At 39.1% G+C, this 25697-nt stretch overlaps 2 protein-coding genes across 5 annotated transcripts in view; both read left to right on the forward strand.

The window, feature by feature from the left end:
* The first annotated feature begins 29 nt into the window (after positions 1-29).
* saxo3 (stabilizer of axonemal microtubules 3) lies at positions 30-7680 on the forward strand. The gene is made up of 5 exons (XM_079627597.1): positions 30-324; positions 1236-1415; positions 1555-1671; positions 3403-3491; positions 6084-7680. The coding sequence occupies exons 1-5, from the start codon at positions 235-237 to the stop codon at positions 6436-6438; spliced, it is 831 nt and encodes a 276-aa protein (XP_079483723.1). The 5' UTR covers positions 30-234; the 3' UTR covers positions 6439-7680.
* A 6325-nt stretch (positions 7681-14005) lies between these two features.
* Positions 14006-25697, forward strand: part of kcnc3a (potassium voltage-gated channel, Shaw-related subfamily, member 3a) — a gene marked incomplete at both ends in the record, with an annotated part of 61025 nt that continues 49333 nt past the window's right edge. For 2 of the 4 annotated variants that reach the window (XM_079605040.1, XM_079605039.1), the window contains one exon: positions 14006-14644. In XM_079605040.1, the coding sequence (XP_079461166.1) occupies positions 14021-14644 (624 nt within the window). The remainder of the gene's footprint in view (positions 14645-25697) is intronic. The other 2 variants (XM_079605038.1, XM_079605041.1) reach the window with 1 other exon arrangement.

Here is a 25697-nt window from a genome sequence, read left to right on the forward strand (position 1 = left end):
AATAATTGATCTGACCGCTAAAAGGACGCGCGTTCGTTTCCATAGCAGCAGATAAACTAAACAGACTCTATGTGACTAAACGCATCAAGGGTCTTTTCAGTAACGTTAATATCAAAGAGTATAGAAGAATACGTTCATCAATAAGTTCTTTGGTAATATGCCACTTGTCTAATTTTCGACGGATAGGAGTTCCTGCATCTCTTCGTTTATTTTGAGTTTTGTGAATAACTCAAAATGGATAACCACAGACGAAAGGTCCAAACTAGCACAACCATTGGACATAACGTTACATATTTGCAGCCGTTTTATTTAAAAACAGTCAAGGTAGGGTCACCACCTGTCGATTTGTAGTTAACGTTACAGCAGTTGATGTTATTAAGCTGGCAGCTTGCTATTTTAGCTAACTCCTACTAAGTTAGGCTAACGTTACTTTGACCAAAAACTGAACCAAACAACAAAGAATTTCGTCTGTTTAAACGCCTAATTTAACTAACGTTATATTTACAAAACAATAATTGTAGAATAATTACACTTTGTCAGAAACTATTAGTATTGGATTTTATTGTTGTTGTTGTTGTTGTTGTTAAATAGAGCATTTATACCATGTGTAAGTTACTAAACAATGGGTCTCATTCATGAAACATTCGTAAATATACGAGTAAATATGTGAGTGATTTGCGCGTAAAGAGACCTTCCCGAAAACTCTTCTCCTGATTCACAAATACTTCGTAAACGTCAGATGTGATAGGCCTAGTGAAACGTGTGTGTGTGTGTTCATGAATTCCAATCAGTCGTAAATGGGACGCGCGTGCACGCTCATTCTCAATTTTAATTCTTTTAAAGTAAAAAGAAAAACCATATAGCCTATGCAATTAATATTTTTTTCAAAATGCTGTGTGTAAATATGTACCCGATTAAGGTGAATTAAAACGCAGCCTTATTAATGAGAAAAACGTTCGGATGTTAAACGCACTATTTACGCGTGGCTGGGAGCAGGTGTAGATTTCTTTCGTACCAACTAACATTTGGAAAATACGAACATTTTAATGAATCCGAAAATTTACGCCAGAACCACTTTACATAGGCTACGATTTACACAAGAATTCGTTCTGCTCGTGTTTCATGAATGAGACCCATATTGTAACGGTAGCAGCTACTGAACATGGAAGACCTGAAGAAACAAGATGTGTAACAAATATAGATACATTCAAGCATCACTTTCTTGTCACTGCCAGAATGCCCCTCTTCCTCCAGTCCTCCAGCGTCAGAACAGAGTGCCGGCCTCTGCTCACTTCTCTCTCACCTCACACACTGAGCATGACCGAAAGCCACTAAATGGACCTCTGTACAATGAAATCCACTCTAAAGCCCCTCCGCACTGGACCACACACTTCCTCGATGAGCTGGCCCAGAAGGTGAGATGTGTGTGTGTGTGTGTGTGTGTGAGTGAGTGAGTGAGTGAGTGAGTGAAATATTTGTTTCTCTGGAGAATGTCCTTTTTGTATTTGGAACTGTAACGTTACACTTTTGTCATTTATGTTTGATCCTCCGCAGCTCAGAGACCATCCAACGATGCGAGTGGTCTCTAACCCCATCAGTGAAATGCAGGACCAGTACAGAGGTCAATTAGCAGCATGTGCACCTCTTGGTGAACACTATAGCAAGATACAGGTGAGATGAATAAGCTGATCATTATAGGCCCAGGTGAAGTTTGCACTTGTCCAGCCCTTTCTTTTAAAACAGCTCAAATCTGGGTCACAGCGAAGCACTTACAATGGAAGTGATTTCTGTCAATCCTTAAACATTAAAATACGCACTGTTTCAAAAGCATATGCTGTAAACAATATGCATCGTAACATGATGTTATTGTGAAAACATTAACAATTTCAATTTCAATTTATTTATAAAGCACAAATAAACACAACTTCCGTTGACCAAAGTGCTGTACAGAGAATAAAATAAAATAAAAAATAAAACAACAACAGGACAATTGTTTCAACATTTCAATTTAAATACGACAGATCAAATAAAACTGTCAAAAGTTATTAACAATCACTTAATAACTTTTCTGTGTAAAGTTGTATCCAATTTTACAACTTCATCAGCATGAACGCAAAGGCTAAAATGATTTAGAGATTTACAGCTTAAATAATGCACAAGATTTAACAGGAAGATTAATCATTTTAGTTCTTTTATAAAATTGAGAAGCATTTCTGTTTTAATTCCTCCAAAAATGGCCCCATTCAATTCCATTGTAAGTGTGCCACTGTAATCAAAAATTTTGTTTTATTAAAAAAAATAAAGTGATGAACTGTTTTTTCTTTTTCCCTAATCAGTATTAAAGCAGGGCTATGCAGTTCTAAAAATTTAATTAAAAAAGTTCAGGAATTTCTTCGCTGTATTCTTGCTTTTTGCTCGCAGGTTTCTCTATAGAGCTCCCCCTACAGCTTCGTAATAGATATTTGACAACACTGTTGGAAAAACTCGTTGGCGACTCTCAGATAACAGAGGCTATAGATCATGACATCAAAGCAGATGGGACATTCTTTACAACGTCTTCTTCATTCGGGTTCGAACAGCCTGAGGGAGCGCAATAATTACATAATTTTAGCAGATTTTGTTTTGCCGTAAAGCATTTCGTTACATCGCGAGACCTGATATCACGCGATACTTCCTGACGCGCCGGCCCGCCGCCCCAAAGTTGCAAGGGTGGTTTTTCCGCTCACAGGCGATAGGGGGGTGCGAGACGACCACCATTCAACCCGAAAAAAAGTAATATAACCATTCCAATGACTCCGAAGCTGTTCAGTTAAGGTAAAAAACCTGCATAGTTCACCTTTAAGCTACAAATGCTGTCAAGTGAGCTTAAAGGGATACTTCACCAAAAATTATCATTCTAGCATACGTTTCTCTCTCTCTCTCTCTCTCTCTCTCTCATGTTTTTCCAAACCTGTATGACTTTCTTTCTTATGCGAACATATCGAAGAACCTTGGTAACCAGTTTTGATGATCTTTGATTTCCATTGTGTGGAGAATTCTGAGACAGTTTTCGAAATATCTTCTTTTGTGTCCCACTGAAGAGAGAGAGTCATACAGGTTTGGAACAACATAAAGGAGAGTCAATAATGACAAAAAAAAAAAACAACCCCAGAATATTCCTTTAACTGTGCTCTATAAGCGGGCTTAAGGAGCTTTTTTGGAGGGTGGAGAATAGAAATGTATTTTAAAAATGGTGTGGACGAGGGAATTTCAAACATCAATATTAAAAAATGCTAATTCATGCAAAGTATCTTAATGGATGACTCTCACAGCTAGGAGGATTCAGCAGCACTCCGGCTGTTTTATCTCCACCCGAGCTTCTGAGCTGATGGAATGACTCACACTTCTCTTGATTTTACTCAGGCACTGTACCGACAGCTGGAAACGGCTCAGGCGTTCATGCAAGAACCAGCCCGTAGCACAACCAAGGCAGACTTCAAGCACTTTCACAGGTAACTCTCCACCCCTAGAGGGCAGTGTGAATGCACTGGTGGATTAAATGCTAATTCCGAGATCTGAGGTCAGCAGTGGTGGCTTCTCAAAAGTGATGATTGAGATCAAACGGTTTACCGATCAGATTCAATCCCAGGATGTAAGTGGAGGATAATGTACTATTTGAGTAATCAGCTTTCTGGATACCATTAGAGCAAAGCATCCATCCCAAGAACATCACTTCAGGGGTGAATGTAAATCTGTGATCTGGCCCATAGTGAATCGTGCAGTTAAAGCTGCAACTGGTTCTGGACTTTTGAACGTGTACCACCGAGCTGCAGACAAGATATCTCACATTGCTATGATTACCGGTAGTTCGAATTACAGTGTGCATAATACACTTTTAGTTATCTAACTGATCAAATAATATCTTCAAACATGGTCAGTTTAACAAACCTTTAGGGTCCGATCTGATCACAACACAGTTTTTTAGTTACATTCTGTCTTTGTTTGCCCCCATTTCATTTCAAACGTGTATGACTTTTATTTTTCTGTAGAACACACACAAAAATGGTAACATTTTTAAAAAGTTGTCTTAGCATTTGTTTTTGTCTGTACAATGTTGTTTTGTACCCCATTTACCTTCATTGTATGAACAAATACAGTTGAAACATTCTTCAAAATAGTTCCACAATGTGTGTTGCACAACGTCATACAGGTTTGAAACAATATGAGGGTGAGTAAATGATGACAGACCTTTTATTTTTGAGTGAATGATCCCTAATAAACATTAGGCTTAAGGTTAATCCAACATTGAATATGTAAGGAATAATTGACGACAGGCCGTTGAATTATTATAAAAATAATGCACACCCGAGGTGGTAATGCGGTCACGACGCGAAGCGGAGTGGCCGTTACACCTCGGATGTGCATTATTTTTATAATAATTCAACGGCCTGGAGTCAATTATTCCGCTTATACTATAGTTACCACACCTCGAAATATTGTTCAAATGATGTATTTCAAGACGTTTGTAAAGTTTTTGTCATTAAAACGCTCTTGTATGTAGGACTAATTCCTTGCGCATCTAAACCCATGCTCCGTTGCTAATTCCAAAACGTAATTTTAGAGTTAGTAACGGAGGTTTGAGCCGCTGATAGCAGAGTAATGCTGGACACACACGTAACGACTAGAAACATTATCTGACTGTGAATGCAGCAGATTTTAAACACCGCTGTGAACACAGACTGAACGCGCTGTATCAAATTGCATTCATAACCGGCCTTACTGCACCCACACACCGGACGCGAATAGCGCGTCAGGCGCGAGTGATTTCCATGTTAAGTCAATGCAAAGACGCGTTACACGCGTTTTACGCGCATAACGCGTCTTTGCATTGACTTAACATTGAAATGACTCGCGCCTGACGCGCTATTCGCGTCCGGTGTGAACGCACCATTAGAGAGAAGCATGTGCGCCGTCAATATTATTATTTATTTATTAATTCAATTCGTTTTAATTAATTCGTTCATTCTTTTTTTCTATTAGTGACAGTAGACTAGACTAATAAATGAAACACAAAGCCCTTTTAACAAGTATAGGCCTATCAATTTTCTTTATTTGTTATATTATCTTCAATAATTACGAAAACCCGTGCAACAGGACTATCAATTTATTTAAATATTCAGTTTAATTTTCTATTGATTATGAATAGGACTGTTTACTTTATTTATTAAAATTAAACTGCATGTTTTCATTGATTGTGAAGTTAGACATTGAAAATTGCAGATCAAGCGCATGGGGCTGCAGCTTTTTCTTGTTATGAATTGTATCGTATTGTCCGTTATTACAGTTGACTACGCGAAGTGATATGGAACTGTAATGAGGTCAAGACCTGCCTGGAACTACTTTAGCCGTGCGGTTCCCTGAAAATAATTGCACACCTCAGAACGTTCGTCAACCAATCAGATTCAAGCATTCAACGGCCCTGTAGTATAAGGCACATTAGATGGATGCTTTATTTTTCATGTTGGCTTGCTGCAGGCAGATTGAAATGATTTAGTGAAGCATAGCTCATCTCACCTTCTGGCCTGGCCTCCTGAACTTTGTCAGCTCTTGATTGGTGGGCTGCACTCAAGGTCACAAACACACATTGACACTAATTCTCACACCTCTTCACAGCATGTTTATGTTTGACAGTGTAACAAATGGGGAATGTCTCTTTTTGTGCATATTTGTTTTTAAACTAGTATGCTTTGCTGACTTCCTAACTAAGAACAAATTGTTTTAAGAGCGTTTAAAGCATCATGTGTTTTAGCTTATTTTTTCTTGAGAAAGCAGTATATGGCATATATACTAAGATGCTTCCTATGCTAAGAATGAAGAGCTTTAGTCTCAGAGGACCCACAATCTCCCAAATGTGTTTCTATTGACAAAGTAATATATGGGCTAAGTGAATGGTCAGCATAGAGATAAGGCAAAAAGATAATGGACCTCAAAGCACTAGAGCGTGCATGCAATGTATTAATACTCTTCTGTGAGCCCTGTGCCTCCTCTTTACCCACTATATTTTCTCTTTCTTTTTCTTAGTCATTGATAATCCTCTTTTTCAGGTCAGATTTGTCTCCTCGCTCCGTCCTGGATGCAGCTACCTTTAATGGAAAACTTACCAAGAGCGGGGCTCACAGCCGACTTCCTGCTCACAAAGCTCCATCCACTTTATCATGTCAACCCCGGCTGCCTCGCCCACCTCTGCCTTTGCCCCACAGGGGCAAAAGCAGTCTGTATATGGACAGTTTTATGGTACCTGTGCCTCCCTCAACATCACAAGCTGCTGATATTGCACAAAGCGGGGTGAAATGGGAAGAAGATGGTGGTAGAGGCCTGTTACTGGACATTTTAGGTGTTCCTAAAATGTATAGTACTGAGAATCAGACATATGGAAGAAATAGGATGTCAGTGGTATAAGAAAAAAGTTTGATTTTCAGTTTTGCTGATCTGAACTTAAACAAAAAATGGTTTCATCAAAATTGCTTAATTTCTGTTCTTTTCTTGCGTCACTCAGAGGGTCTGTAATAAATGGAGAACAAAACATGTTAGAATTGATTGGTGGAAACATTATTGATTTATTGATCTGGAGTGTGTGCCTTTTGTGGCTATGTATTCTTTATCCTTAAAGGGATCGTTCACTCAAAAATGAACATTCAAGTTTACAGGAAGTATGCAAAAAAAAAAAGATGCGAGTAAAGAGGGAAGACCATGGGGAGGCAGACATTTCATTGAGGAGGCAGCAAGAGAGTTGCATAGTAACACCCTCATAAAGAGAGCCAAAAACATAACAGAGAGGGTGGTAATGGGAAAATATAGAGAATTTGGAAGAATATTGCATTTTAGTCAAAATTTTGTCCCACCCAGTTTCTTCCACTTGCACTTGTGACATCTCACTCTCCTCCCCCAGCTCTGCGTCCTGCAATGAGAGAGAGACAGAGACAGACAGACACTGATTTAAGGCCCTGAATGGAAGCTAGATTAATAAAAAAAAATAAGGAACAGGTGAAGGCAAAGATTACGAAGTGGGGGAGGCTAGATTTATCTTTTCGAGAACTATTAAAATCAGATAAATTGGCTAAGGGACAGTTATTATGGTCATTAATAAAATATCAGAACATTATTGACCATGTCTAGACACATTTGACCTCTTATTGTCCTAAGATACTATATTTTAATTAGAATATTATACAATAGCCAACAATTTTTAAAGCAATTAAGCTAAATTTCAGAAGTTTCCAAATGTTTGTGTGTCCCTTCAGGATATATATATTTTTCCCAATATGTACCTCCTTTTGCCCAGCTTGCATTATTTGATTTTCTTGGATGCTGAATCAGTTTAAGCAGAAGACCTGGCCTGGTGCTTGTCCTAAGTGGTGTAGCATTGTTGTCTCTTTCACACAGAGACACAAACTGTGTGTATGTGTGGAACTCCCATAAGAAGGAGACTCAAATCTGTAAGCAACTACTACAGATTTACACTAGTAATTTACGAGCCCAGAAAAACACACTGACCAAGGTAAAAGACACTCATACTGGCCAACAGTGGAAGTAATCTGGATGTCATTTATACTTTCTTATACTGTATACTATATTTTTTGTGTAATATTTCAAATAAATGCAGTTTAAAAGTTAATTTTAAGCTCCAAGTATTGATCCTCCAATTTATGTGATCTAGTTTGTGAGTTCAATCTATTTATATATCTGTTGTAAGCTTAATCGTTCATTTATAACCCTTAAATATATATATGTAAAAACGATTTTTTTATTATTATATATAGCTAATTATATTTATATAAATCTGCATGAAATGGGTATTCGTTTTTTAAGGGCTAAAAAAAACGTGACACTGGTCGAAATGCTGGAAATAGCGACAGGTTTGATTGTTGGCGTGTATATGGTTAAATATCACAGGGTGGGGTTTGGGGAGGGGGCACCAGCTGCCACCTTTCCCTTTAAAGAGCTGAAGGGAGGGAAGGGAACTACACAGAGGGATCCCATGTCACCTTTAGATTAAGGACTAAATTGCATGGAAATACAGATTTACAGAACCAAAAGATCGACAGAGAAAGAAGGGAGGGCAAAAAACGGACGGATGAGATAAAGGGAGACAGCTTCAGGAATAACATTTCTAGTCGTGCTTATTGTTCGCCATAAATAAATTCACACAGACCTTGCAGTCTGCAACCTGGTTACGGTCTTTTTGACCCTGGACAACGGGAGCAGGTGAAGATACGGAAGAAAGGATGCTAAAACTGAGAAGAAAGGGATAGACTGTTAATGGAGTGAGTGCATGAAGACTAAAGAAATAGAGAGAGAGGTGTTTCCCCACTGCTCGTTTCGCTTGGTTGGATAGACTGTTTCGTTTAGGGAATAAAAGTAGCATAATTGGTTAATACGAGCTTTGGTAAATCATAGAAATGCTTATTGATCAGGGCGAAAATTATATAATAGACCTGTAACACCATGCATATAACGGGAGTCATTTATTTGAGGGACAAGGCTAGCAGAGGTCCAACATAGGCGATATATAGCCTAATAAATATATAGATATTAAGAAAGCTAGTATTTTATATCACTTAAGGAACTGGGCGCGACTACGCAGTATAGCACATTTTGAACCGGCAGTTCTTGTAGCAATAATATATTACATTATTCATAACTGTAGACATTTTATAAAATAAAATAAAAAATCTTATGTTTAAGTATTCTGCACAGTCATTCGGACCCCACGCCAAGAGGATCCCTCCATTCAGTCAGAAAACACTCAATTTCACGTAGCGTTTTTGTGCAATTCATGTGTTCATGTGTGTGTGTTCAGTAACACGCACACTGCACGCACGCGAACAGAGCCTGACCCAAAGCGAGTAAGTAATATAGGTGTTTGTGCTGTGTCTGTGTCGTGATCTTGTGTACAAGTGACAAAAGTATTTCTGTCTGTGTGCCCGGTGTAACCATGCAAAGACCCGGCCTGTCTACCCTCTGCCAGTCAACGGACTCAACAAGTAGCCTAGTCAGGTTTACTTTGTTTTTCTCACTTAAACCAGCGTGCGAATTATGGAATGATTTGGTTACCATAAAAGTCACTTCGCGAATATAATTCCCGTTAGCCTGAGTAGGTATCCATGGCGAATCAATCCATGATCGACAATCTATTAGGCCTAATTGTCACATAATCATATATTTACACGTATTTCACGAGGACCTTTAGTTATTTTTTTTATGTTTATTATTTTATAGTTAGCTAAGGTGCTGACAGGAAAAAGTAGGCTCCATGAAAGTCACTCAATGATTTGCACACTGACTTTTTAAAAGGTATTTCTGGTATGTTACATTTTGAGTTGTTGTCAGTCCAACAAATATATGGACGTTTCATGTCCCACAATGATTGAGTGTCTGATTCCCCCCCCCCCCCCCCCCCCCACATAGTCATGTCACCTTGACAGCTGTATTGGCTTGATGTAGGTGTCTTTTCAATATGTTAGCGTAAATGTCAAATCTTCTTTATACCTGTATACCGGTACACACTCTTTTCTTATCTTCTGAAGAAGATCCCTAATTCTGTTTTATTTTTAAAGAGAGTAGCCAAGTATATGCCCGAGGTATGTTAGAGAATTGTTCTCATTTCAGCCGCTGCATAAGCAGCTTGTGTGTGTGTGTGTGTGTGTGTATCCCTACCCAATGGCAACTGCAAACAAAACTCAGTCAGAAGTATATTTTGGCTGGGGATGCATGGAACTATCTTCATTCTCCCATTTCTCCCATATCTTGCTAATACTCTTACAATGATTCTCAACTGGAGGGTCCCCCAAAAAATGGTTCTGATAAAGTTGTATATAATAACAATGCTAAATACAGTTAATAATTGCTTAATCAGCCGTTAAAATGGATGATGAAACATTTCCCCTGGTTTTTTGTTGTTGAAATTTTTGACTGTGCTTCTAATTCTACTTGATTTTATCATTGTTCATTGTTCGACAATAGGGACATTATCTTGAACCAGTTGAGAACGACCAGTTTAAGCAACACCTTCATTCAAACATGTTTTGTTACACTTTCTCATCGTATCACACACCAGTTAAACTTTTTCTGTTTATTTCTCTGTCTCTGGTCCCTCCCCTTCTCCCTCCCTCCCTCACCCACTTACATCCTATTGGCAGCACCTTATTTCAAATCATTTACTCTTCCTCCTGCTGATGCCTTTCCATGATTTCGCATCCTCACTAATATACCCCTTCCTGACAGTGTGACCCTTACCGATCACCTGAGATGACCTTCTCTGTCCTCCGTCTGGTTTTCGGTTCCTTTTTTTTTTTTTTTTGGTCACCCTACTCCATTCTTTCCCACCTCTAAGAATAGTTTCCATCAAGTTCATGTGTGATTTGGCTTAACACAATTATATCCCATCTCTCTCCGGCTTCATTCCCTGAGTACTTAATAGGGGACTATAAAGGGATGGTAATTAACCAGAGAGGGCACTTTTATTAATTAGGTTTTAACGAGAGCTGGGGCTGGGTGGAGGCTTATAACTATCTTAAGAACACTGTTAGTGTTAGATATGGGAATATAGTCATGTAGCCTACGTCTCAATGCTGTCACTGTAAGATGAGTCTTCTAAGCTTCTTTCTGTATCTCTTTCTCTTGGCTGAAAAAGAGTGGGCCTTTTGAAAAGGGCTTCTGTTCTCAGCAGTCAGAGCGTGCCGAGTGATTAGTTTCAAAGCAGAGGTCAAAGTCTGACTGATGACCTTCTGAGGATATATCGTATTATGCATGTGTGCCAATGCTGTGTAGTTTGTCTTTGCACAGCACAAATTCATTTTAAGCTAATTAATTGTGCTGTGACATGGCTTTTTTTTTTGCGAATGTCACTACGTTTGTGTACGCAAGCGTCCTTGCTCTGTTAATTTATTTTCTTTTAGTGCTATTCCACAGGAGACGTCGATATGAGCAACTCCGCTAAGAGTAGCTTAGTGCACACAAATGAGAGAGAGAGAGAGAGAGAGAGAGAGAGAGAGAGAGAGAGAGAGAGAGAGAGAGAGAGAGAGAGAGAGAGAGAGAGAGAGAGAGAGAGAGAGAGAGAGCATCAGCATCACAAGCATCAGGTTGAGGCTGAGATAATACCAGCTTGGTTTGTATAAATCAGCAATTATATTACATTTGTTAAGTGATTTCTTTTACTTTAAAGAGTGTATGGGCTAAAATGGGACACAACCCTGTATGCAATGCATCGACATATGGTTTGCATAAGGCATCCATACCTCAGTCGGGGAGAAAACTTGAAGAGGAGGGGGTACTGCAGTATTTTGTGCTGTGCAGTTCCCTGATGAAGCCTCTAGGTGGCCTTTGAGCACCGCTGAGCTTCAACTGCAGTGGGATAGCAAGTAGAAATATCCAAAGAACCAACACTGCACCAGACAGAAAGAAAGGGAGTTAGAATGAAGGTATAATGCAGACGCAGTACAGCATACTGTAAGATAGAAGAACAGTAGCGTAGATATGGGTCAGATCTACTGCCTTCTCATAAGAGTGCATGTATGTATCTCTTCTCTTTGACAATTGTTTCTCTAAATTGAATAATTTATGAACGGAGCCTCATTTACCTTTACTGCAGTCATTCCTTCACATTCCCCTCAGTGGCCGTAACCTGTTCTCCCCGTTTTTCCTCTCTCCTCGCTCTCTGTCGATAGAGTGCTGTTGTCTTTTATAGGCGTATCTGTCCTTACATCCAACCCCCATCCCAATGGACATGCAGACTTTAATGTACTTCCCCCTTATCCAGGCACACACTAAACAATGATTTCCCTTTTATGGGAGCCTTTTTTGCTTTGTTAGTACAAATTTTTTCTCACCTAGTTTCCTCTCAGTTTCAGGGTTTCCATCTTTTCCTTTTTCTTTTTTTACCCATTTGTGTTCCTTATAATTATTTATTTTACCACTATACGCTTGTTATATCTAAACACCTTACAAATACTCCATTGGTTTAGCCAATGTTGAATGTTGGGCTGCTCAGGCAAACAGTGTTTTGATAGTGCAGCAGAGCCAAAGTGTTGAGAATTTAGTTATATATAAGTAAATACTATTGTAACAGCATGTATAATGCCTGCACAGTTGTGTTGATTAAAAAAATATATATATATATTTAATTTTTTTATTTTATTTTTATATTATTATTATTTATTATTGGTGAGATTTCTTTTAGTATATTTTTTTTTTAAGACACTTCCTTGGATGTCTGGTATAATTTTTGTTTTGAATTGCTCAACTTTGAACTATATTCCAGTGCTTATACAGTCCTTAGCTTTAAACGATTAACTGAAACTCGTGTGCTGTCCGTGGTGCTGAATGCAGAAACCAACCTAACTATCTTCATTTAGAGAAGCAGCGAATCAATTTACCTTGTTTCGTATGATTCAGCCTCTCTCCTTCCTAAGGTTCTCACTCTCCTGTGATCTATGTTGTTTTAACAGTTAATCACAGGGTGACATAAGGGAAAGCAAGGGAAAGAGTGAGCTGAGCAGAGTGGATGAGAGTGGATAAGTAATGAGGGAAGACAGTTTGGCAGATATGTATGGGGCAACCATGCAGCACAGCCAAACAAGAGGCACACAGATATTGTGAAAGCCGGAAAAGACAGCACAGCAAAACATGGGAGGAGGACATTTGTCTGTGAAATCTGACCCTTGTACACTGTTTTGCTAGGCAATCTAAAAAAAATGCTTTGTGTAGTAACTTCTAAATGAACTTGCTTTATTCCATTTAAAAATCTGGTTTAACATGGCTGAATTTGACTACATTAGTTACACTAACAAAAGTCATTTTTAAAGTTTAAATCAGGTACAAATAGATCCAATGACACGTCACCACTTTTTTTTTTTTACAGTGTTTGAAAATCCCAAGAGAAAAAGAGAATAGCTTCCCTGCTCCATATTTCCAAAATGGGACATTTTGATAGGAAAAAGAGCGGCAGTACTCATTTGTTTGACTATACGGCTAAGAAGTAAAAGCATTAAAATTTTAAGCGCCTTCTAAGTGTAATGCCATGAAAATATGAATGCATGTTTGTGCATATGAATCTAACCCTTTTTAATAGAATATTGTAATTGTGAAGATTGCATCCTCAAACAATTATGACTGCAACAAAGGTTAATACCCACTGACTGTACTGAGCGGTCTGCATAACATTAGTACTGCCCAAAGAGAGAAAGCGAGGGATAGTGTAAGAGTTAATGCTCTGCAGTCTTTTCTCCCTATTTTGTGTAGCTCAGCAAATAATCTTTCTGCCTTTAGCTTTTCTCCCTCTTCCTCCCACCCTTCTTCTCGCTCTCATTCTCTTCCTCTCCCTCTTTCTATTGGATACACTGAGAGCATGGTGTGAGGAGGGGGGTGGCTGTGAAACATTCAGTCATTTTCATCTCCCTTCGCTGTAATTGAGCAGAGTGTTTTAGTGAATTGAGGGACATGAGAACTGAGTGATGATAAAAGATGGAAATTGAGAGATGGGTGGGCATTTCAAAAGAGGAGGGGTCTCATTCCTGTTTATTATGTGAAACTCACTCCTTCATTAAAATGCTTATCCCATATACCTGTATCAACATTCATCTCATTTTGTATGTTTGCCAGGGTCGTCACTAAAATTACACAATGTTTATGGACGGGTCCTTTCTTTTTCAGGCCCAATGAGTAGACTACCACAAAAGGCCGTAGTGGCCCCCTCATGATGTTCTCAACAGCATTAGGCTATATTTGCACTTTCTCCAGAATTTTAATAGGAATTTCACCATTACAATTGCATTGTAGCCTACCACATACAGAGCCACATTAGCGACCGGTGCAAGAACTAATGATGTGATGAGTTAAAAGCCGGTTACTTTGACCAACTTGATGATGTATAAAAGTATGAGCATAACTAATTTTCTTTTCTCTTCTTCTCTCCCACCGCAGGCTCCTCCTCCCCCCCTCCCCTCTCGGTTCTCTCTCCTCCTCTCCCTCCCCCTGCTCCTCTATGCTCAGTTCGGTGTGTGTCTCCTCTTTCAAAGGGCGCAAGGGTGGGAACAAGTCGTCCAGCAAAGCATGTTACAGCGCAGACATGACTTGTCCTTCAGACAGCGAGAAAATAGTGATAAACTGCGGGGGGGTTCGGCACGAGACGTACCGCAGCACACTGAAGACGCTGCCTGGGACCCGCTTGTCCTGGCTCACGGAGCCAGATGCGTTCAGTAACTTTGACTATGACCCCAAATCCGACGAGTTTTTCTTTGACCGTCACCCTGCCACCTTTGCTTTCATCCTCAACTATTACCGCACTGGGAAGTTGCATTGTCCCAACGATGTCTGCGGTCCTCTCTTCGAGGAGGAGCTCGCGTTCTGGGGTATCGATGAGACGGACGTGGAGGCTTGCTGCTGGATGAACTACCGACAACATCGGGACGCAGAGGAAGCGCTGGACAGCTTCGAGACGCCCGAGCCGGACCTGCCAGAGGACGACCCGGCGCTAACGGGTGGTGCGGACGGGGACTTGAAGAGGTTGTGTCTACAGGAGGATGGTCGCAACACCAGCAGGTGGAGTATCTGGCGACCCCGCATGTGGGCGCTGTTTGAGGACCCCTACTCCTCCAAATACGCCAGGGTGAGTGAGTGTATTGGCATCTTTCGAAATCTACTTTATTATTAAACATGTCTGTATTAGATTTTGAGCGCGCTTCACGTGCACTTCTTGTAGTATGACCCTGTGTGAGTGTACATGGAATCACAAGCTAGTTTGCAACAATCGGAATTGTCCACTGTCGCACTTGGCATGAGCTGATAAGTTGTTAACCTCTGGGAAGTTTTCTGGCTAAGTTTGGAGAGAAAAAGATTTTGGGTCGTTATGTGGAGTCTTTCTCTATCACTCTCTGAAAATGCAGTATTTTGTCTCGCTGTCACGCTCCACGCGCATTATTTGGGGGTGAACATAACTCGAGCTCTCAGCATGCGCAGTGGGCTCCTCGGCACCTTTTTAAAATTTACCCTTTTGGTTCGACTGTTCGTGTAAATTATGAAATGTTGAAAAAAATATTTTAATGGTTTGAAGAACATTGTTATTCAGTTTGATGTCATATTCTGCTTTCAATAATACTTAACTTTATCATGGTTTGTCAGTCGCTGCATTCAGCCATCTACAATTTCTGATTTTGGCAACGCTGTAAAACTGACTGGTTTCCTTCATAGATGTGGTCGTATTCAGTTCTCTATATTTAATGTCCATTTATTTGTAAGTATGCGTGTAGCAAGCCAAATAATCCACAGCCAGACGGTCATTATCGCAAAAACATACCCCTTAATTAATATACACGCATTCAGATCACAACCGCCAGTCATTGCGCATGCGCAAAGAGTATGCACATTTCGCTGTTGTCCATACTGCAGAACGGCACCTGGCAGACCCCTACGATATTGAACGCCATGACATTTTCCCGAGGTGTACACTGAGTTTTGGCTATGAACATTGCATTACCTCGCAGATCTTGAAAGTTAGAAAAACGTTTCAGCAAAGCGAGAAAACAACTGCACATGCCTAAATGAGTACCTCTAATTTAACTCCCTTGGTCGTGAATCAGTATATCGTGTGCATTAAATCGGGCACTGGTGAAGACCCTGACTCACTACACATTGGGACACTGATGATGGCTCTATTCCATGGCAACAGGGCTGTATCTGGGGTATCCGGGGCCCTGGTGTAGGTTGTTGCTGTGGGTCCCCCTCGGTTGAAATCACAGGGCCTCCCATTTTAGGCCCTGGCAATGTCCTCGTTGTACACCATTCTTACTGGCATTTATGACCAACAGCATCATGGATATTTTTTTGTTATTTAAAAGTACATTATGATAAATACTTTGATTGGTGCAACATTTCAGCTGTAAATTATTTATAAATGTTAGCTAAATTATGTTTATTTACCTGTCTAGCTTTGTATTTTTATGCTGATACATAATTAAATAATTGTTTGTTTTTTAAAACATCTTTCACGTGTTATATGCGGTGTCATGCTCACATGATTAAGTTTTTTGCTGTAGAACTTACATTAAGTTGCATTGTGCACATTAAGGTCCTTAAAATAACCGACTCCCTGATCAGTGCCCTCATCGAGCTGATTGAACCTATAACAGTCAGTGAACATGCTTGTCATGCTTGAAAAATACTTAGTAATGTTGTACCCTTTGTTAAATGATGGGACCCATACCAATGGTAAGGGAGCCATATGTTTAACCACAAGATATTTGAGAAAATTCTAGCTTATCAAAGCAAGTTACTGGTATCAGGTTGTGCTTAGGTATGTATCCACATTGGGAGTACAGGATATTCGCGGTATCCCAGAAACTAGAGATTCCCATGGGTCTTGCTTTTGACTGAATCAGTTTCCTGCTTACTCGGCAGAATCCCCGTATATCACTGCCACCACAAGCACCTGGTAATCACTACACCTGAAGCTTGAGTTAGATTTTCTTCTGGGTGTCACGCTTGTGATCCCAATTTTGGGATACTGAGCATAATAAGGTCATATGAATTAGATGCCCAATTAGATGCACCAAACTAGTTGCTTGCCATTTTAAGTGATTAATCATATCATCTTTTTTCCTGTCAGACAATAATCTCTGTCATTATATACAAATCTGTAGTGACTTTAGGAAAACAAAGTCACTTTCTGACCCTGGTTTGAGAGATGTCTCAGCTGGAGCACATGAAAGGGAATTCACCCTTTGGCTCTCAGAACGTCATTCACGAGCTAGTGAACAGAAACCATTTATCTCCTTTATCATTGAAGACTGGTTATTTAAGATATTTATCTCCCTGGTCACATCTAGGTCAATGGATCATAGTCATGAGCAGTCGATACATACTTGCTTTCTTAAATCCCCAGGGTTCCATTTAACTGGTCAGTTTTACTTTGTATTTTTGTCTGCATTTAATTGCAGAATTGCTCCTAATGCGTTTGAAGGGTCTGCGATTGTAAGTTACCCAGCTCTTCTCACTGTTCTCAAGGGGAGGGAGAGATGTTGTCATCGCTTTACTGCGTCGTCATTGAACGGAGGTCTTTTATCAACCGTGACACGCATAGTGTTTTATTAGCGGGCTGCTGTATGGGTGCAGGGCCTCGTGCCGGATTGCTAATCATCACTTACAACCTCCATGTCCCTTTCTGTGGCTGTGCTATAGCGTAATACTGCGGCGTCTCATACTAGCTGACTGCGCTCTGATTTCTGCTGCAGAGCAACAGAGGCAGAGCCTGTGCATTTGTGTATGTGCGTGCAGTGTGCAGGCAATGCTGTTAGTCACTTTTTTCAATCTGAAAATATGCAAATGCATGCAAGATGTGTATTATCTAGATTTTTGGCTACACTTTTAACTGATTCAGGTTTCATTTTAGGCATTTATGAAGATAGAAGATGTTTACAAAGCAAATGCTGACTTTTAAAAGACTGTAGTGTCGGGCACCATAAAATAAATAGCATGCGTATCTGAGTTGATCTATGGTGTCAGGACTAGGAGCTGTCTGTCTGTCTCTCTCTCTCTGGTTAGCCTAAATCCCTGGTTTAAATCAGATGATCCAGTGAGCCCATACATAAGTGAAGAGTTGCAGTAAACCCTGGCTCCGTATTGGCCAGATTAAAGGTTTCAGATAACAGTTAACTACAGTATCATTTAATTCAGGGGGATTAAAATGTTTGATGCCATGAACTCCAAATATGATGATCCCCTTGAGACCTCCTTCCTAAACTATAAAATGCAAATATATTTTCATGTCTAAAGATGCTATTTATATTGTGAAAAAAAAGTATTACAAAGCTGTCTAAAATATTACCTGGAAAATATTTACTTTATATTAAGTTGACTGTATTTTTCCCTTCCCTCCGTTAGAGTTTAATTTAATTTAATTTTATTTTATTTTATTGTGAAAAGATTATATAATAAATATGTGAACTATATCTGGAAACTATTTACTTTCTATTAAGCAGACACTGTATGTTTTTTCTACCTAACATTAGAGATTTTATATAATTTTTTGGCAATATATACTGTTAAAAGATACACTAAAAATATGTGTAAAATATTATCTAGAAGAAATTTAGTTTATATTACATTGACACTATATATTTTCCTTCCCACCATTAGTTATTTTATTTTATTTTAATTTTTCTAGCACACTTTTGTGGCCCCCACTGGGGGGCCCAAACAATTGTCACTATTGCGTAATTTGTAATTCATGTGTGAAGAATTAGAGGAAAAGGTGCTTCATTTGGAGAGAAGACACAAAACATACTTTACACACTGGAGTTGTAGGGCAGATTAATAAAGGAAGATCACACAATAAAACGTCCTCAATGACCTCAATGAGGAGCAAATGCATAGTTTGCAGAATGATCGGAATGACTTTACTGTTGTTCAGCACCTCATGCTTGTAGGTGAGCACATGTTGTATGGATAACAACCTGCGGGTGCATAGTCATTCACGTGCAAAATCCTATTCGATAAGGATGAACAACTATTAAATGAACTACAGAGCTCTAGCAGCGTTTCTTAGCAACAGCCCGTAGTCAAAATAATCCCGCTTTGCAGTGCTCTGTGTATTTTGTTCCCACCGGTAAATATATATATATATATAAATATGAAGAAAGCCGTTAATTAACGTCACAATTCACCTTGCTTAAGAAAGATGATCCGTTATAATGTATGTTTGTTTTTTCGCTTTGCATTTGTCATGACACTGAATAACTGCTTTTACATGTGTTATGTCAGTAGATCAACCCCCGGAGTTTCCCAAACCTTAGTGAGCTCCCTAACTAGACAGCATTTATCGGCATGCGCACCAATGTTTGATTGTACTGCCACCAGGAAAAGTATATCGTCACGTCTGGAGCTGTCCAGTGCTGAAAGGCACAATGATATTCTGGAGATTAACATTATTTAGTACTATGAATAATATCTAATTTGTAGGTGTTGCACATGGCAAATGTTTGACCAACCTTCATCTAAAATTCTAAATGACCAATAATTTCTACGAATATAAAAAGAAAGTCCCCCTGTAGTGAAAATCAAGTATTTAATGTTGTTTATATGTCTATGTGGTGTTGTTAATATGCTTTAAGGAAAACCATGTGCAAATTCATAAGTCAACACCATTGCTCAGTATTTTCTCCTTAAAACTGCAGTGAAACAAGGACAGTCTCAAAAACATGGTTTGAAATCGCTGGTGTTTCTGACGTCAAAAACTACTGGTGTGAGTGGGTGGAGGCAGGGCTAATTCGCATATTCATAGAACCACGTATACTAAACGAGGCAAGGGTGTAGAGTTACATTCAAGCTATTTAAAGGGATGAAGACATTTTTTTCAAGGAATTTTTTTTATTTTTATTGTAATTTTGGTGATCAAAGATTAGTTTTAAGGGATACAATTATTGACTGCAAGGGGACTTAATAAATAATTAAAGAAATGTATTGGGGGAAGATTTTGTGGGAAAACTGTTAGGGAAAAAAGTCTGCATTCCCAGTTCTAATTTCTATTCTGATCAAAGTAATTGACAAAACCGGTTCACCTTCTCAAAAATTGAGTTCACAGTACGAATAATTTTTAGGTCCAATTTATAGGTGTAGCTTACCGCAAACATTTAATGAACCTATGTCTAAAAGACAAACACAAAGATTTTGTGGGAAAACTAGAAACAAAGGATTGGAATACGGTTTTCTCAGTTTTAAGTTGGATTTCCCAATAGCACAACTGTCCCAAAAGCGCCGTATAGTGCTGTCTCCCCACCAGGTGTTTGTAAACAGTTAGCAAACTGAATGTGCTAAAAATAACCTCAAATGTCAGGACTCCAGGGACCTGAAACTATTTTAAAAGCGTCGCTCCTTGCGTGCGATGGAGAACGAATATTACTTCTTGCTTCTTTTGCAATGTGTGATTTATTCATTGCAAACACGTTTGAAGTGCATCCTCAAGAGCCGCATAGACCACGGCAGCCCTCTGTGTACAACTCATAGAATATGACTGCATTCCTTTTAACCGCATGCTTTCTCTTTTAAAATGGGCTTGTGTTTATCAGTTCCTTAGAAGTAATTACCTTTGTGTTCCCTGTAATGATCATGCTCATTTGTAACCCGAGTTAGTCTGCCTGTAAAATCCTTCTTTCGGCACCCCCGTGCACACACCTCCAGTCTTCCCCCACTGTTTTTCTTCTTCTACTTTTACTACATCTCTAAAAATAGTACGAAAATGAGGAGATATGTGGGACAAGATCTCACTCGGTAACAAGCAGGGCTCCACTCTTCCTCCTGTACTGTTCATTTGCACAATACTGGCAGCAAAAGCTCAACCAAGCCACCAAGATAACTTGGTTTTATACAGTATCTGTACATGTCTTCTAGCCACACATTGCAGCAGCAAAATGCATGATAATAAAGCTTATTGAACCAGTCACGCTGAGACCAATAAATCGGTGAATAAGAGGTAGGGTGCTGAATGCGCAGTGTGCTTTTTTCCCCCTCACTGGTTGCGGTGGTGAATTATTCTGTTCGAGTTGCAGCGTATTTGCTTTTACAAGGCATCTTTTCTTGGCTCAAGAGATTTTGTTTGCTTTGGTCTTTTCTAAACACGCCTCCAACTAGACTACAGTGAGCCGGTCATCCACCCTAAAGTCTAGTCAGCCAGTGAACTTGTATATGCCGGCAGACGCTGTGCAGTGCTCCTACTTTTTAAATAGGTGTTGAAGACCGGCCAATGCCAGAGCCAACAGGTTATTGGTGTGAAACCACCTACATTAGGAGTTTTTCATTGCAACACAATTATACTGCCAAAATAATCACAGGATGGCCAGCAATGTCCAGAACCCCTGCTCATAGTTCACCTTTGCACCACTTCAGCATTTTGTTCACAAGGCAAATGGAAAACCCCATTCCCTAGAGCAGTCGTTGGTCACAGGGGAACAGCCAGGTAAAAACAGAAAAGAAAAGCCTTGTAGTCCAGCCCTATACACCTCCCATGTGGGCCTTATGGGCCTTTAATTCTTATGGCCTACGGACATTATTTAATTTTGTATTTAGCAGGTTGCTGGTTTGCCGGTGAGGTGTGGATTTTTTTCTATTGTTCCAAACGGGAGAATTAATCCAACAGTGAAATTTGTCATTAGCATGTTATTAGCTAGCATAAAAATACAAAGCATATTATTTTATTGCACTTTTTTTTTTTTTTGGAGATTCAGTAATTAAATGTTTATTTATACTTTATTTTTCAATGCGGAAGTTATTTTTTTAGTGTGTGAGACTTATACGCTATAGGAAAAGAATAATAAAATGTAAAACCATTTGTGCTGCAAGCCAGTGTGTTTTTGATTACGATAATGAATTAAAATAATATGATATCTTAACATATACCAGCTTGTAACATCAGCTTAAATTACTGCAACCGGCATGTAACAGAAGCCTTGCACATTCAAGTTAAAAATGGCTGCAGCCGCTCTTACTTTAAAAATAAGACAGGTAATCGTTTGTCTCAGATTATTCACAATCTTTTATTTATTTATTTTTTTACTTTTTTTATTTTTACTTTTACTGTCTTTCGTCTTTGAATTTGGGGTTTTTGTGTCTAAACAGAAAAAGTTTTTTTTTTTTTTAAATCATGACTTACAAACCAAAAGGAATTTCCCATTTAAGGGAACTTTAGACTTTTTTAATACTTAAAGGGATAGTGCACCCAAAAATTGTAAATTTAATTTACTCACCTTCATGTTGTTCCAAACCTGTTTGACTATCTTTTTTCTTTTTTTTCTGTGGAACATCTGTAAATATTTTAAAGAATGTTTCAGCTGTTTTTGTTTTTTGTTTTTGTTTTTTTTGTACATATACTAAACCTGATTGATTTGCATTGTATGGACAAAAAAACCTAAATTTTTCAAAATTTCTTCTTCTTTGTTCCACAGAAGAAAGCAAGTTATACAGGTTTGGAACAGCATGATAGCGAGTAAATGATTTTCATCGTTAGGTGAAGTATCGTTTTAATGCTGTTAGTGATATTACTGACAGCAACAAAAACTGGCACGCACTCCCAAACGGGAGTGAAAACATCTATTTGGATGTCTGTGCTCATGGCACATGAAAATATATTCAAAACAGTCACAAGAGGGACTCTGCGGTCTCTGTTGAAAACAGCCTACATGACACACACACTCTTTATCTCTCTCCACCCCCACCCCTCTGTTTCCCACCAAATCCCTTGCGTTTTTTAAGGCACACTTCCCACAAGACTTTATTTTTGCACAGGGCAGAAGAAACTGATCTATGACTGCAAATGAGAAGGAGAGTTAGAAAGGGAATAAGAAAGAGAGGGTTAGAGAAAGAAAGAAAGAAAGAAACAAAGAAAGAAAGAAAGAAAGAAAGAAAGAAAGAAAGAAAGAAAGAAAGAAAGAAAGAAAGAAAGAAAGAAAGAAAGAAAGAAAGAAAGAAAAAAAAAAGAAAGAGAATGGGGGAAGGGAACAACAAGCATGGTGATGTAATGTATCATGGCACTTTAATTGTATAGTATATCCTTGTTTTGTCATTCTAATCCCAATAAGACACTGCCATTCCATTACACACACACACACACACACACACACACACACACACACACACACACACACACACACACACACACACACACACACACACACACACACACACACCAGACTATTGCTATGAAACACCTTTTTTCCCCTGCCAGTTATAGACAGGCCTTTTCCCCATGGATATGGCTAGATTGCATGTTGGTGTGTCTGTGTGAGCGCAGTAGAACCGAGGAGAGAAAGAGCAGCGCTCATAAGATGCTGATGGTGGTAATACTGCAGCATGCTGGATGGAGGAGCAAGAAAGGGAGAGGGGAATTGCAAATGAGAAATGAGGGAGAAAGACTAAATGAGAGCAAAGATAAGGTGGTAAATGGAGAGATGATGCTCTCGTTGGAGATATAGAGAGAAGAAACTGTAGGGAAAACAGAAAAATGGTAAAAGGAGCATTGGGCAATGAAAGCGTAAAGATGGCCGACACAATGTTAGCTCAATGACATCAGATTTGCTCTACAGATCCACACAGCTGTTTTTCCTTTTTTGTTTGTTCATTTTGCGCAGGCTGATGTTCGCCTTTGCAAGTATACTGACACCCATGGTGTGGATGCAGCTTAACACAAAATCAAACATTGTCAGTTAATAATGTCATTGTAGAAATGCTCTGTTCACAGTAAACCACAATTGTCTCAATTTCTCAATGTCTTAATTTCTTTCATTAATTTATTTTCTTTCGTGAGTGCAAGTGTCCGGTTACTAAGGCCCTGACCCAAATGTCACACTTCATTTGCACTTACGGTCTTGTGAACTTACTTACAATGGCAGCCGTGTGCGCGTGAGCGTGAAGTCCGTAGGGTGTCCCGTTTGTCATTAGGTTTCAGAAGGGGGCTCGTGAGCGCCCCCTTTGTGGTGGATATGCTCCCTCGATGCGCAGTTTTGCCGAGCCCGCACTGAAGCGAGCTCCACAGCAGACTTCTACAGTCCCGACAGTCAAAGCGGCATTACTGTGTTTAGGGTGCCATTTGTGCCAGGGCCTAAGATAAAGTATGTAGTATTCAGCTGGTCATGTGATATCAACAATCAGCCCGCTAACTGTAAAATAAAACATCTTTATTAGTCAAGTGTTATGACTTCTAATGTGGCCTTACATAATTTTTTTAACATATTTTGAACCGTACTATTATTTTGTTTATGTAAAACTTTTTAATTAGTAAGTATGCATTTAAGACAGCTTGCTAATGCTTACAGAAACCGAGGAAAGATGACCTGAGTATGAATAAAAGATAAAGGGTTATGTGATTACAAAAGGCTCTTTTTTTGTAATCAAATATTTTTTTTTTTTTTTTTTTTTACAAAAAAACCCCATATTTGTTGTAAAGTTTTGCAGTGTTCGGTGAAATTGCTGTCTGTAAATCACTGGTGTATGTGCACTTCCACATCTGGGTGTTTGTCTTCTACCGTTGTGTATGCGTACATCTGCGAGAGGTTTGTGCATCTCTGTGCATTTGGAACTAGCTACTGCATGCTAGCTTTTAGCATTTTCTCAGAATGGGGCTCTCACTTGGATTAAGGACAAAGGGAAAGGCACTCTATCATTCCAGCTAATAGCGTAGAGTACAGAGAGAAGGAGAACACTGCCAAACTGTGGCCCAGACCGGGAGAGAGAAGTGACATGCAAGGAGAAGAGAGTGTTAGACCGATGGGAAGAGACTGGGAAGGAGTGATTACAAGGAGCGCAATGATGAAGAGAGGAAGGGAGACGGAACATTTGCAAGGACAAATGTGTGTAGTGTGCTGCAGTTATCAGGATCGAATACTAAGCAGAAAAAAATGCTGTGCTACTTATTTCCTCTGTTTCACCTCGATGGAGCGAGTGTGTGTGTGTGTGTAAGCGGGTGAAAGAGTGTGTGGTTTTTGTTTATGTCAGGGAGTTAGATGGTTTTTGCATGCGTGTTTGTCAATACTTCAAATGTGTGGCAATGAGCAGTTTTGGACAAAGAGTTAGACAATTTGCAGGTTCAATAGTTTATGCCAAACACAAGTTAACTAAGACAATAAAGCAATATAGTAGCTTATATAATAAGTGTCTAAATATGTAATATATAATTTTATAAACAATATAATAATAAATGTATTTAATTTTATTAGTGCTATTATGTGCAGATATTACACACTTTAAAAAGTGAAATCATCATAATGAATATTGAGACTATCGTACAATACATTAATTTCAAATTATTTATTTCTTATTATTGATTTGCTTAATTTTTTTTTGCAGAAATTACACAATTTATGTTTAACACACAAACCTATCATGGGATCAAATTTTTATTGAGAATAATAATATAAATATCTTTGTATATTCTTTGAGTGAACAGGCTATGAAAAATTCTCCTTTTTACGTCTTTGTTGTAGCCTCATCATTTCCAAAGGGTCCTGGGAAATGTATATGTGGAAATGAGAAAGAGGACGATACAATCTAGTGGGAGTGTGAGTCACTCTCTTGTCCTCCATTAGGCCGAGACCCTCTGTTTTTATCAATGAGAACCAATGCGTCATTCCCAACACACACACACACAAAAAACAACACTTAACTCAATAGTAGATTTTTTCTCTTTCACTCTCTCTATGTCTATATCCCCGAGCTACTTCGATCACACTGCATCAACTACTGTTATGCAATATACTCATCTTCAGTCTCAAAGGTTCATCTTTTACTCTCCCTGAGCTGTCAATCACCACACCACAATCCACACTCGCGCCACAGACATGAGGATGTTTACTTGCACATATGCAGGCTATAATACTGCACCAGTGCTACTCTTTTTGCAAAAACGGTTAGATGCTGGAGAAGATGCCCTTTGGAACATCTCCAATCATGCTGGAGAACATCAGGTTTTACTCAAACTTGTGGAGTTCAAGCAGCTTAAGTACTGCCATCATTAAAGCAAAAAGGACAACCTAAACATGTTATTCTGATTTGCTATGACAAATTTAGTGTTAATGTAAAAATGCATTTTCAGTAGTTCTCTCAGACTGTAGGAAAGAAGTAATCAGATGGATTGTTTGAGTATGCCTGTGTTTGCAAGAGCCGCTGTGTCTGCTGCTTTT

The sequence above is a fragment of the Phoxinus phoxinus genome (assembly GCF_949152265.1).
Source record: "Phoxinus phoxinus genome assembly, chromosome: 1".
Classification (NCBI taxonomy): Eukaryota; Metazoa; Chordata; class Actinopteri; order Cypriniformes; family Leuciscidae; genus Phoxinus; species Phoxinus phoxinus.